This window comes from Rhamphochromis longiceps, linkage group LG5, assembly GCF_057381845.1.
Source record: "Rhamphochromis longiceps isolate RC_006_pf linkage group LG5, R_longiceps_female_GT1.1, whole genome shotgun sequence".
Lineage (NCBI taxonomy): Eukaryota > Metazoa > Chordata > Actinopteri > Cichliformes > Cichlidae > Rhamphochromis > Rhamphochromis longiceps.
Genome location: NC_140561.1, coordinates 5662147 through 5674553, shown reverse-complemented (window position 1 = coordinate 5674553; position 12407 = coordinate 5662147). Strand labels below are relative to the sequence as shown.

The following is a 12407-nucleotide window of genomic DNA, read 5'->3' as shown; positions in this document are numbered from 1 at the left end:
AATAGGTCATAAAAAAGAAAACCACATGACTGATTTTTCCTCCTAAGTACTGTCTCTCTGATTCCACTGTCCTCTTTCCATTGAACTGAAAATGATTGAAGAAGACTGAGTGTTTGCTGAGGTCAGGGAAGGCTTCACAAGAGTCAGACATCCTCCTGTGGCTCAGTCTGTGGTTGTGCGGCGGTACCAGAAACGGGCCCTGAAGTCATCACTGCAGGTCATGAAGCCCGGGTTGGTTGGTGAGTGGACGATGCAGCGGACAATGTTATTGTGACCCAGAGACAGCAGGTTTTTCCTCTCGGCTGTGCGGGAGTCCCAGCAGCAGAGGCTGATGGTGCGCTCGTCAGGCAGCAGCACATAGTCCTCCGTGTGGTTGAACACGCCCTGCGTACGGTGCATCTGACGGCCGCTCAGCCCTGCGCCTGCAACAGATGAGCCCGACAGGTCAGTCTAAGTAACTGAGCATTAAAAAAAATGCTGTAATCATTTTCACTGTACTTTCAAGTAAATATCAGCTGATAAATGCTGTCCTTACTTCCCATGCTTATCAGCTATCATGTGTACTAACAACCGATACCCAAAAACTAAAGTGCTCAAATTATAACAGTGAAGGCCAGATTGTGTGTTAGCGAGTTACTCTACAAACATCCAAGTATAGTCAGTCCAACTCAAACACAGAAAATAAGTCAAGCGTTGGAGAGATGCCAGCCAGAGCCTGACCACCGATGAGGAAGCGCTCACAGAGAAACAAGATATTTGGGCTCACTTTAGCTTCTGTCCCTTAGAACAGAGATGGATGTGAATCTGTTTCAATTCAGTACTTTCACATAACAAAAAACTGTCTCATTGGTGAAATGATGTCATGGTGAAACAAAGTGAACTGAGGATAGACAATATTATTACTGCCTAAAATCACAGACACTGATTCCAAACAGGTTTTCCTTTGGGCCTTTAATAATGAGCATCTCTGTGCATGTGTGGTATCTGTGTAACACACTGTAGTATGTATCTTCTTAGATGCACAGCACATCCCTTCCTGAGAGTAGGCAGCTCTCAGAGACATGCGACCATAAAACACGTGTAATTGATAAATTGTATAGCTTATGCCAGTTGAGCTGGATTCCAGCCAGTCTATGCTCACTGCTACTGCCCTCATGCATGTGGCGAGTGTCAAAAGTGATACTGTGAGTGCTGGCGGATGGTGTGTTTTGTTATCATTTTGGTTGGTTGCGAACCGCTAAACTGTTGAGACTGAACAGGTTGGATCCTACAGGTGTTTCTACGATGACTCACTGCAGAAGTGGAGCAATAGAGCTGCAATAGTTAGAGAAAACTTTTCAGCAAGCTTTTTAAATCTTTTACAGGAGAAGAGAGCAGCAAGTCAAGCTTGCCTCAAGTTGTGTAAACTATGATGACAACACAGTTTGCATAATAATAACCAAAAGCGCAGACTATAACCGTAAGCCACTTTGCAACCCACCTCAAACGTAGCTCCTCCTTTCATGATGCCTGCTCTGTTCTGTGCTCACTACTTCACTGTTTTGCTTTCCCACTGTGGACATAGAATAGTGGGTTTTACGGCTCTCTAATAATCACCTCTGACTACGGTGGCCCTGACTGAATTAAGCTTGCACGGATACACCAAAATATCAGCTGTGGCTTGTAAAGTACACATGTTATTTATGTGATCAACACACAGAATGCCATGATTCTGTCACATTGACTGCCATTCACAAAAAAGGCAGTACAGATGAGTTGCAACACCTCTAACATCATCACACTGAGCTGTGTACCCATTCCTCTGCTCTTCACTTAGCTGACTCACAACTGCACAGCAACACATAACACCAACCACATTATCATGTTTGTTGCTAACACGACTGCGTTAGCACTGATAAGCAACAACGATGATTCCGCAGATGCCGATGAGCCAGTAGCTGTCAAACTGGTGCACAGACAACAATCTCTCAACGTCAACACAACTAAAGGTCAAAGGAGCTTGCAAAGAAAGGCGTCTGGACTTCTTTAAGTTACTTGAAGACGTTTCACCTCTCATCCGAGAAGCTTCTTCAGTTCTAAGGTCAAATAGTGGAGAGTCCCAGATATAAACCTAGTGGGAGTGACCCCCCACAGAGGGACAAAAGGACCCCCTGATGATCCTCTAATCGCCTGAGCCAAGGTGACTGAGAACCTTCACAGACATAACACAACTAAAGAGCTAATGTTGGATTTCAGGAAGACCTGACCCACTCATCATAAACTGAGATTGTTGGAGGATCAAGTTCGTCTGTGTCCATATAACTGAAGACGTCTCACACAAACAACACCATCTCCTCAACAAAGAAAATTGTTGCAGAAACTACACTTCCTGAGAAGGCTAAAGTTAACAAGCGGCTATGCAACAGCTTTTATCCCAAGGCCGAAAGGCTTCTCAACACCAGGCTGCCTACCAGAATCCTCCTTACTGCCACACCCCTCCAATAACCGACTGATAGAAACACTCACTAATGCACAGACACTATATCCAAACGACAGACTGGCAGTCTTATACTGCTCTTGAAGAACGCACCTGACACCTGTCGTGGTCATATCTCTAAAGGCAAGGCATTATAGTCAGCTTAATCAGCTGTTTCTTCTTTATTGCACTTTTTCTAATGTAATTTATATGTTGCATAAATGTTTTGCATATTTTATATTTTCCAGTTGGTTTATGGATTACATATTTATTTTGCATTCATATTTGTAAATCTTGGCATCTGAGCATGTTTTGTTATTTGCACTGTGTGTACACTGTGTACATGGCAATAAAGTTTACTTTCACTTAGCTGCTATTTGTCTTTGAGCAGCCGGGAACTTTTCTTCTTCTTGTCTCCAGTGACTGATGGAAGTGGACGTGGAGATGACTTGGTGACTTTAGGAACTATTCGTGTAGTACAGCATTTGATTGTGTGCCTACAGCTGCCTGATGTATGTTAATTTGCCACCATAAGAATGGTGATTGCATAACTCTAAAAATGAACCACACTGCAATCTTGTGCATGCATGAATGCTATTGGTTTGTCCCTGTACCCGTAAGAACATCACAAAGATGGAGAAATCTTCTCCACAGGCTAAATGACAGCGTGTTTATGGGTCAGATTAGAAGTTGCAGGGATGATGTGTGTTGCAGATCTCATTACAGATGCAGACACATCTCCAACCTAGAGCGTTACCAGTAGAAATCAATGTGATCTCTATAACACTAAGATCTCCAGCAGTGATGACTTGTCCAAACTTTGCCTGCAGAGTAATCTCACAAAGAATAACAGTACTTTTCTCTCATACTGAGATACAGGTTACCCAATTTTCTCCTTTTTGTAGACTTAGGACATTCACAGAGAGCAATCACGGCAGTGTTGTTGATTCCCTGCTAATATCAAATGCATAAGTGCTGAATGTTAGCAGGCAGCATTGTAGATAATATACTTGCTATATGACAGCAAAACTATAACTACCAGCATGTGAATGAGCAGCTGTGTAGTTAGGACTGCTTCTTCTTATACAGCATTTGTCTAGTCTAACTGAACTCACCTCATTCACAACTATTCACACAGGCATGTTTTTCTGCACCTAAATCCAGCACTGGATGCATCGGAAAACTACTTGGGGTTATTATCTTGTCCAAGGATCGAACAGAAACCTTCCAATTAGTACTTAGTAGACTAAATTATACAATTAAGCTCTGGTTTCCTGGGTAACCCTTTTTTTAAATGTGTAGCCTGTGCATAGGCCACACATTTATCTATAGTTATTAATTACTGTTAAATAAGCAGGGCATTGAAGCCCACAGGTTCCTTAAGAAAAGAATCAAAACCACATTAACAATTTTGAAAAAATCCCCCCAGTCTTTGAGCACAACGCATTACTACATCACTGTGTCTGCACCCACCACCCCCGAATTCTCAAAGCACGCCACAAGGGTTTTCTTATCAGATAAACATTCACAAAAAAATCTGAAACTATGATCATTCTTACAAAGGAGGAAGGAAGTGGCAATGCAACACGTCTGCAGACCCTCCAACATAGCGTCATCAGGCTCTTGATTTGGCAGGAGTTTTTGCAACATTTATCAGAACAGCAGTTGAAGACGGAACAGTCACGATTACTCATAATCTGACTCAGTGTGATGAAGATTGTAGGGAATGAAATCTGTTTTTACTGAGATCCAGCACTGCCAGCTGAAAGCTACTGTATATTTAAAACACAGCGTGGACCTCGATCACACTGATGTCCCAACAGCAGGTAATATGTAGCATCACAGAAAATAAACCAGTGAAGGCACGATGACCTGGTTATTGCAATAAAGTAAAATGTAATCCAATCAGCTGACAACAAGTTCTTCACTGCAGTTAGAAACATTAACTCAGCATTGCTCTGCTAGGGGGCAGTGTAGTCTTCACAAGCCAAAGAGCATCAAACCTAAACAGGCTGTAAGGGAGCAAGTGTGGCATGGACTTTCAAATCATTAACAACGGCAGATTAGGAGAGAAAAAATAAATAACACACACACTTCACATTTCACTGTGTGTTGTACTTGTATAACTATGCACGTGTCAACTAAACAATCTTGAACAGCTCATGCTGCTACACCACCATCCATAGATGACACTTTTATTTCTACATCTCCTCACTGTACTTGTCATTTCTCTCGTGAGTTACTGAGGATTTTTGATTTTTTTTGATTTTCCATCAGTAAGCTCTGCTGTTTTTGCCTCTGTTAGCTCCTTTTCACTGCTTTACTGAAACTATATATTTATTCTCTAAATGATCAATGTGAAATGGCCAAATATTACTTGAAACAGATACTGGTGGTTTTAAAAATGTAAATAAAGCATAACTTATCTCGTGATAAAAACTCCTTGATGACAGCACTGATCATTTCTATGCTACAGAAATGGTTTTCATGACCAACATAAACCACATCCAGGAGCACTTCATGCACTTTTTACTGTGCTTGTAGCACGTTCAACTAAACGCACTTAACCACACAAACTTATCATAAATGTCTCTCTCCTGACTGATGAAAATAATCAGGAGCAGAATGCTTGTAACGTTCCATGATTTTAAAGTGTCCAAATAAAGCTGCATGCAGCCTGTGACTCTATCAGAGGGAGAATGTTACAGCCCACCACAGACGGTGTTATACTGTCACAGCAACAGGATAACACAGCAGAGAGAGCAGCACTAAGCCACGAGGACGCTGACACACTTCCTGTTGAAATGCCGACACTGGTAGCACTTACAAGAAGGCACTTTTTTTTTTTTAAATCTCTTAAAAATGTTTAAAAAATACTTGAAGTTTTAATTGACATTTTTACAAAATGACCATTTTGAGAATAAATATATAGTTTCAGTAACATCCATGAATAGCAGTGAACAAAGGTAAAATCAGCAGTGCTTACTGATGGAAAATTGAAGATATCCTCAATCAACTTGCCTCAGTATCACTGTCACAGATGTTAGATGGTAATATGTTAATATGATAAACATCAGGTAAATTTGCAGTGACCGTGGTTCAGTTGTTCAGGCAGTGACTGCAGAGGCAGAGTCCAGTGACTCTGTCACCCATGTTGGATCTCGTCCAGTATAACTGTTGATAACATAATGATATAAAGTGTGTGGCATTTGTTTGTTTACTTATAACTGTCATAGTTTATCTCATCTCCATGACGTTTAGTGGGTTTTTTACTCACTTGACATGTTACGCATCTAAAATGGTTGGGAAGTGATAAGGGGTCACATGCCTGCAAAACCTCTATAGATTAGATATTTATAACATCGTGTAGATGGTATCTGCAGAGTGCGTTGAGAGAAATGACAGTAGAGTGAGGAGATGTAGAAATATAAAGGGTCGTGTGTGCAGATAGCAGTGTTGCAGCATGAACTGTTGCACATATGGAAGCGTAAACAGAGTTTATGCTTAAGAGTTTCAGACGCCACTTCTAAAAAACTGCCATTTTTATTGATTTGAAAGTCCATGCACACTTGCTCACTTCCACTGACTGTGGATCTACTGTAACATTATATAGTTCCCATGCTACAATACTGCTACCATAAGTGCTTTGTCTCTTTCACAGCATTACACAAGTCATAAAACTGTAGAATAACACGTGAAATTTACAAAGCATTGTGGATCCATGTGACAAAGTGACACCCAGCTTAAGTCCATTCAGCTCATGTTTGTATCATCTTAGTGTCTCTCCTGTAACTGCAGCTCATTCCTCTGGTTTTTACAGTGTTGAGCGCCACGTCTCTTTTTTCCTGTATTATTTCCTTCTGATTTGTTTAATTAAACACTATTAAATGTTTCAATATTATAAAAAAATTAAAAGGCGGATAAAATGGCATCATAAGTGATTTTTTTAAACTAAGGCGACCTCTAGTGCTGACTGACAAATAGGATCCTTATTACCACTGCATTATGATCATGCTTGATGGAGACGTTACAGAACAGTGCCTAAAAGCTGATAAATAGGAGTAAAAACCCTTTTTACTCAAGCATGGCACGCTAACACTTATCAAGATGAAACACTGCATATATCCATTTAGGAATTTTAAGGGACAAATGCAAAACATAACACTCTTGGATTTTCTCACACACACACACACACACACACACACACACACACACACACACACACACACACACACACACACACACACACACACACACACACACAATGTGGGAGAAAGCGCATTTTAATTACGTTGACGTCAGCTAAGCTCCTTACTGTAAGTACTATCCAACCTCTGTCATTTAAATCCTAATAAGAATTTTTAATCAAACCACCTGTTCAGCAGCTGGAGAACAGTAAGCTTTGCCACTGCTTCCATCCACAGCACGGTTATGAAACTAAGAATTAAAAATCATTACAAAAAAACAACACAGGGACGGCAAACACATGATCCATGTGAAATTCTGTTCAATAGTGTCAATATGATACACAATCGTGTGTGAAATATAGAAATATAGATGCTGAGTAACATAGCAAAGTGTTAACAGCTGGGCTTCAGTCAGAAGCTGTGTGTGCTGTGTGGATGCTTTCAGTTCTTTTTTTAAAGTTTTATTTCTGTGCTGGACTAAAAACAGAAATGACATCCATGCTGAATGTTGTATAGATGTACAACAGGCACGTGCCAAATAAACTTTTGTTAAAACAGCCAGAGAGCTGACTTTTTTAGTTGGTTAGTTTGTGTTGTTTTACTTTATTTCTTGCATTTTTTTCTCTTTTCATAGTCTATACACTCGTGACAGAAACAATACATTTATATAAACTATATTTCTGGTCATATGTCTCAGCATGAACAGCTAATATGCACACTAGATAAATGTAATTCTTGAGTGTTAGAATTTTAAATATGAATTTGCCATAAACTTGTTATAATATTTATTTTTTATAGGTTTTAAATGTTGCAAGTAGCTCACTATAGGTAAGTTATGCATCAGCAAACCTGTGACTGTGAATGCTTCAACTGCCATAGTTTAGAATAACAGCAAATCCTCCCTACCTGTGTACTTGACCAGAGTCCTGCCTGTTGAGATCTCCCAAAGTTTGACCACCGAGTCTTTCCCACTGGACAGGATGTACTTGGAGTTCTTGGAAAAGATGGCGGAGCACACCTCCGCTCCATCATGTGCCTTCTCAAAGGTCGTCACGCAGCGGTTAGAGATACCGTCCCACAGCTTGATGCTGCCGTCCTTGCTGCAGGTGACATAGCTATTAGCTGTGGGGTTGTAGCTGACCCCGCTGATGGTGTCTGTGTGCTGGTCCAGTGGGTTGCAAGACACGAAGCACTGGAAAGTGTTGACATCATAGAGGCGCAGGGTGGGGTGCTGCGTCCCCACTAGCAGGAAGTCACCAGAGGGGTGGAAGGAGATTGAACGCAGCATTTCTGCTTCCTGTGGGTAAATCGAAAGGCGACAACTGGATTACAAAGATTTGCATTTATATACATCAGCTTTGGCACTTTGGATTTGAATATGTCCGACCTGTATATATTTAAAGGCTCTTTTTGCAGAGGGCTTGGAGTAGTCAAACAGTTTGAGGGTGTAATCTCTGGAGCCAGATGCCAGAATCTGTTCGGTGGGATGGAAGGCAAGGCAGGTGACTTCATCGACGTGGTCGTACAGCGTCCGAATCACAGGGTGATTCTCCATGTTTTGCTGCGCCGTCTCATTCATCATCACCTGATGTATGTAGAAATGAAAAAATGTCAGTGCACTGGCTTAAAAACATCCAGCATGCCTGTGCTGTCTGAGCTGCCTCACCTCAATGGGCATGGCACTCTTCGCCAGCATGCGCTCAGTATCCAGGATCTTGATGGAGGCGTCAGCAGAGCCTGTAGCGATCAGCTGACCATCTCGACTGTATGTAGCAACGCGGCAAGGGCCCTTGTGAGATGTGACGTAGCAGGTCTCATACTCTGACGCCTCTGGAGACATGGTCTGGACGTCTGCGTCAAATTCCAGATCGATGCCAACACCCGGGGCTACAGTATCGGAGCGACCGATCGCATACTGAACAGCACTATCGTCATTTTCCATCCCTGTAATGGATTATAGGTTGTAGTTAGGATCTGAAGACATACAGTACAAAAACCAAGATGTGGATGAAACAACTGCTACAAAGGCCTGAGAATCTGAGATTATAACCCCAGATAGAGGAGATTAGATAACTAGATAGACAGAATAAATAAAGCCAGTAAAAGTAGCACCAGTAGAAGACTTGAAAAATCTGCCCTAAAAGAAAGTCAGTCACTCTATAATCAGTCATGTTTTTCTTTTTCAAGCTGTTTTAGTGTGTTCGGTCTGAGCTTCATAGTCCTGAATCTTTGTCCTAAGGGCAGAGGGGAAAAGACAGTGTCCAGGGTGAGCTGCATCCATTACGACACAGCTGACTTTTTAGCACATGTTTCGTGTATATGTCAGTCAGAGGTGGCAGACTGGAGCTAACCTAGCAGAAAAATTAGGAGGAAGCTAAAAGCAAAGGGTCAGCAGTTTGGAGGCATTTCACACTGCTATGTCTACTACGTCAGCCTCTTTTCATATCTTTGCAAAAGTTTTAACTTAACTGGAAACTGTGGTTATGCCACATGAGTGTTTCGGAGGATGCAAAAGGGAAAAGTCCTGCAACTGTAAATGGTGCTGCAGTATGGCACACACTAATGACTCTCACTTTCAATCAAATCAATCAAAATAAGACCAGTGCAAACAAGCAACGCATGCAGAGCAGAGAAGAGTGTGACTGATAGATGATCCCAAAGGTCTTACTGAAGTGGAAGAGTGCATTCTTCAAGCAAATCAGAATTAGCATTATTTGTTTCACTTCAAAAACAGCTCGTCTTATAATTAAGCAAAAGCTATGACGTCGGTGTCGGCTGTTTCTTTTAATTGCACAAAATACTTTTAGGTATCCCCCACCCTCCACCCCAAGATGCTGTTTTCAAGATCAGAACATGGTCTCAACTCTTACCTATCTTTGCCAGCTGCATGAGCTGCTCAGAGGGAGACACAACGCTCTGTGGCTTCACCTCATTGATGAGACTGTTGGCGATGCTAGTGTATCCATCGTAGAGCAGCTGGCTGATGATAAGCTTGTACAGGTGCTGTCGGTCCTTCAGAGTCGGTTTGGGACGAAACATGTTGGGCCACTGTCACCTAAACCGGGTCGTGACAACTGTGTGAACTAAAGTCGAAAACAAAATGTTAACAACCTGCCCCAGGTCTATATTAGCGGATTGGGTTAATGTCAAATCACAATATTAGCGAACACCGTTAGCTGTAGGTATGCTAACAGTGTGGCAGTTATAAGGAATGAATGAATGTGTTAGCCTTGCAGCTAACAACGTTAGCTTTGTTGCTACAGCGATGACAGAACTAAAAAAGAACAATGTGTCCATTGTGAACCGTGAGCCTGTGCATTGTCCAAAAGAAGCGGCACATGCTACTTAACAACATAACTGTAAAAAATTATCTGTTTTTAACATTGAAACACATAAAACATACCAACCCTCTTAAAAGTTCCAAGTGCGCTTCTTGATCCGAACGTCCGTTACGTAATACGTATTATGCGCACTACGTCACCGCACAGACAAGCGTCATATCCGCGCGACGCGTTTCTGGAGCCGCCATCTTGCTCAGGGGCTCTGGCTAAGGTTTTGGCCTATTCCGATACAAAATACCACGCTTTATGCTGCTTTTTGTTGTTCAAATGAAAATGATAATAGAATAACGTTCAGCTAGTGAAAGCCGTTTAATTTGATACATCATAGTTAGAAATCCTTTTAAGCTAATGGTTTATTGACCCCTGAAACCAAATGAAGGTAATGCTGATTAGAATACGTTAAATAAAAAAGAACATATAAAGTAATGTATTGAAAAGATGTTGAAAATTAAGTTTGTCAGTTCACTATATCTGACATTGTGCCCTGCAAATTATTGAAATGAATTATGAATTATTAAAATGAGCACATTGTAAAATATTTCTCATTTCACTAATGCCTTATACATTAACAGTTATATATACCCCAAACTCCGTTTTTAATAGACAAAGATCCCGTTGGGGTTGCATCAGAAAGTTATGGTATAGGCTTTAGATGGACTTGTGTGAGGATTCTCAAAGAAGACATTTGTGGATAGAAGCCAATGAAAAAAAAAGAGTTTATATTGGGCCATTTTAAGTCTGACAGTAATCTTGCATTTCAAAGTCAGTTTGTACGGCAGAATTTCACAAATTCATCTGCAGAATTGATACATTTGAAACATAATTATTACACAAATATTTTAGGACAGTAAGACGGGGTAACAGTGACAGATGGTTTCAAGGTGTGGTCGGATTATATCAGGGATTGATCCACCCCCTAACTGTTTGCAGTGCTGATGGACAGGTTGACAGATGAGGTCAGGCAGGAGTCTCAGTGGATTATGATGTTTGCAGATGACATCATGATCTGTAGTGAGAGCAAGTGGAAGAGAGCCTGAGGAGCTGCTCTGGAGAGAAGAGGATTGAAAGTCAGTAGGAACAAGACAGAATACATGTGTATGAATGAGGGGGAGACAGATAGAAAGATGAGCATACAAAGGGTAGAGGTAGTGAAATTAGATGAGTTTAAATACCTGGTTTCTACCATTCAAAGCAACAGACAGTACACAAGAGAGGTGAAGAAGAGAGTGTAGGCAGAGACGAGTCAGTAGAGACGAGTGCCAGAGGTGATTTGGGACAGAGGAATAACAGCAAGACTGAAAGGAAATATGCACAAGATTAGCTGCTGTTATGTGTGGTTTGGAGACAGTTACACTAACAGCAGGGCAGGAGGTGTAGCTGGAGGTGGCAGAGTTGGGTATATCAGCTCAGGTTCAGGTTGAGCAGTCTGGGGGCAAAGTTAGAGAAGCAAGACGGAGACGGTTTGGACATATGCAGAGTCAGGAAGACCTGAGAAGAGTTTAATGGATGTAATGAAGGAAGACATTCAGAGACTTGGTATGAGAAAGGGAGCAACCAGAGGAGAAAATATCACTACTACCAATAGTAACATTGGTAAGTAAAAAGAAATATTGCAAAAAAAAAAACAAAGCAAAATTTTAAAAGCCAATCAAAAGTTATAGTTAGTACTTTTATTGCTTCTGAAGGTGCAAGTGAAGACCAGAGAGAGATGGTGAGCACGTTCATAACATGTCTGTTTCTATTCTGGGACAGGATGTTGATGTGATGCAAGTACCTGATGATCCACTCAGGCACCAGGCTGAACTGGAACACCAACACGTTTTATACAACAAGACGGGTGAGCAAGCTGTATTTCATAAGGAAGGTGAGATTCTTCCAAATTTGCAGTGAAAGGAGATTTTCTGTCTCTAATTTGTGCTGGTGTGCTGGAGAGCAACATCAAAGGTGGCGACACGAGGAAACTGGATAAACTGATTAGAAAAGCAGGTTCTGTGATTGGCTGGACACTTTGAAACTGTGGTGGAGAAGAGGTCATCCATCATGGCTAATCCTGACCGCCCTCTGCATAACAACAAAAACAACAACAATAATATTATTAACACAATTCTAACACTTTTAATGCAAATACGTTCTATTTATGGGTTCAAGACTTTTTGTCAGCCATGATCCAGGAGAGGGCGCAAAAGAGCACCATCTCAGACACAAAGGGAAAGAAAAGTGTCAGTGATGGCAGCTGGTTGTGGACAAGAGTGGGACATGAGGCTGCTGTGCTTAAGCTACTGGGAAGATGAACACGTAAGTGGTTATAGGCCTGCAGCAAATCCCACCCACGTACAGATGCACACACATTAATGCTCAGTTACCACTTCCTGTAATGTGGTTCATCACTGCTAGTGCTGGCCAAAAACAAAGAGACAAAATGCA

At 41.4% G+C, this 12407-nt stretch overlaps 1 protein-coding gene across 3 annotated transcripts; it reads right to left on the bottom strand.

The window, feature by feature from the left end:
- Positions 1–6: 6 nt before the first annotated feature.
- cstf1 (cleavage stimulation factor, 3' pre-RNA, subunit 1) lies at positions 7–10147 on the bottom strand. 3 transcript variants are annotated; one of them, XM_085405525.1, is made up of 6 exons: positions 10050–10147; positions 9513–9725; positions 8309–8586; positions 8030–8227; positions 7549–7939; positions 7–422 (listed from the first exon to the last, which is right to left on the bottom strand). In XM_085405525.1, exons 2-6 carry the CDS (start codon positions 9679–9681, stop codon positions 163–165), a joined length of 1296 nt encoding a protein of 431 aa, XP_085261651.1. In that variant the 5' UTR covers positions 9682–9725; positions 10050–10147; the 3' UTR covers positions 7–162. The 3 variants fall into 3 exon arrangements, with proteins under 3 accessions (XP_085261651.1, XP_085261654.1, XP_085261652.1); XM_085405528.1 differs by having other exon boundaries at positions 9513–9697; positions 10050–10098; XM_085405526.1 differs by having other exon boundaries at positions 10046–10097.
- Between the last annotated feature and the right edge of the window lie 2260 nt (positions 10148–12407).

What these genes read in the sequence shown, in the direction of transcription:
- cstf1 (XM_085405525.1), bottom strand. Translation starts at nt 9,681, where the DNA reads ATGTTTCGTCCCAAACCGACTCTGAAGGACCGACAGCACCTGTACAAG. An exon ending in CATGCAGCTGGCAAAGATAG is followed by an intron (nt 8,587 to 9,512) that starts GTAAGAGTTGAG and finishes AATCCATTACAG; the next exon opens with GGATGGAAAATGACGATAGT. An exon ending in GAGCCTTTAAATATATACAG is followed by an intron (nt 7,940 to 8,029) that starts GTCGGACATATT and finishes ATTTACCCACAG; the next exon opens with GAAGCAGAAATGCTGCGTTC.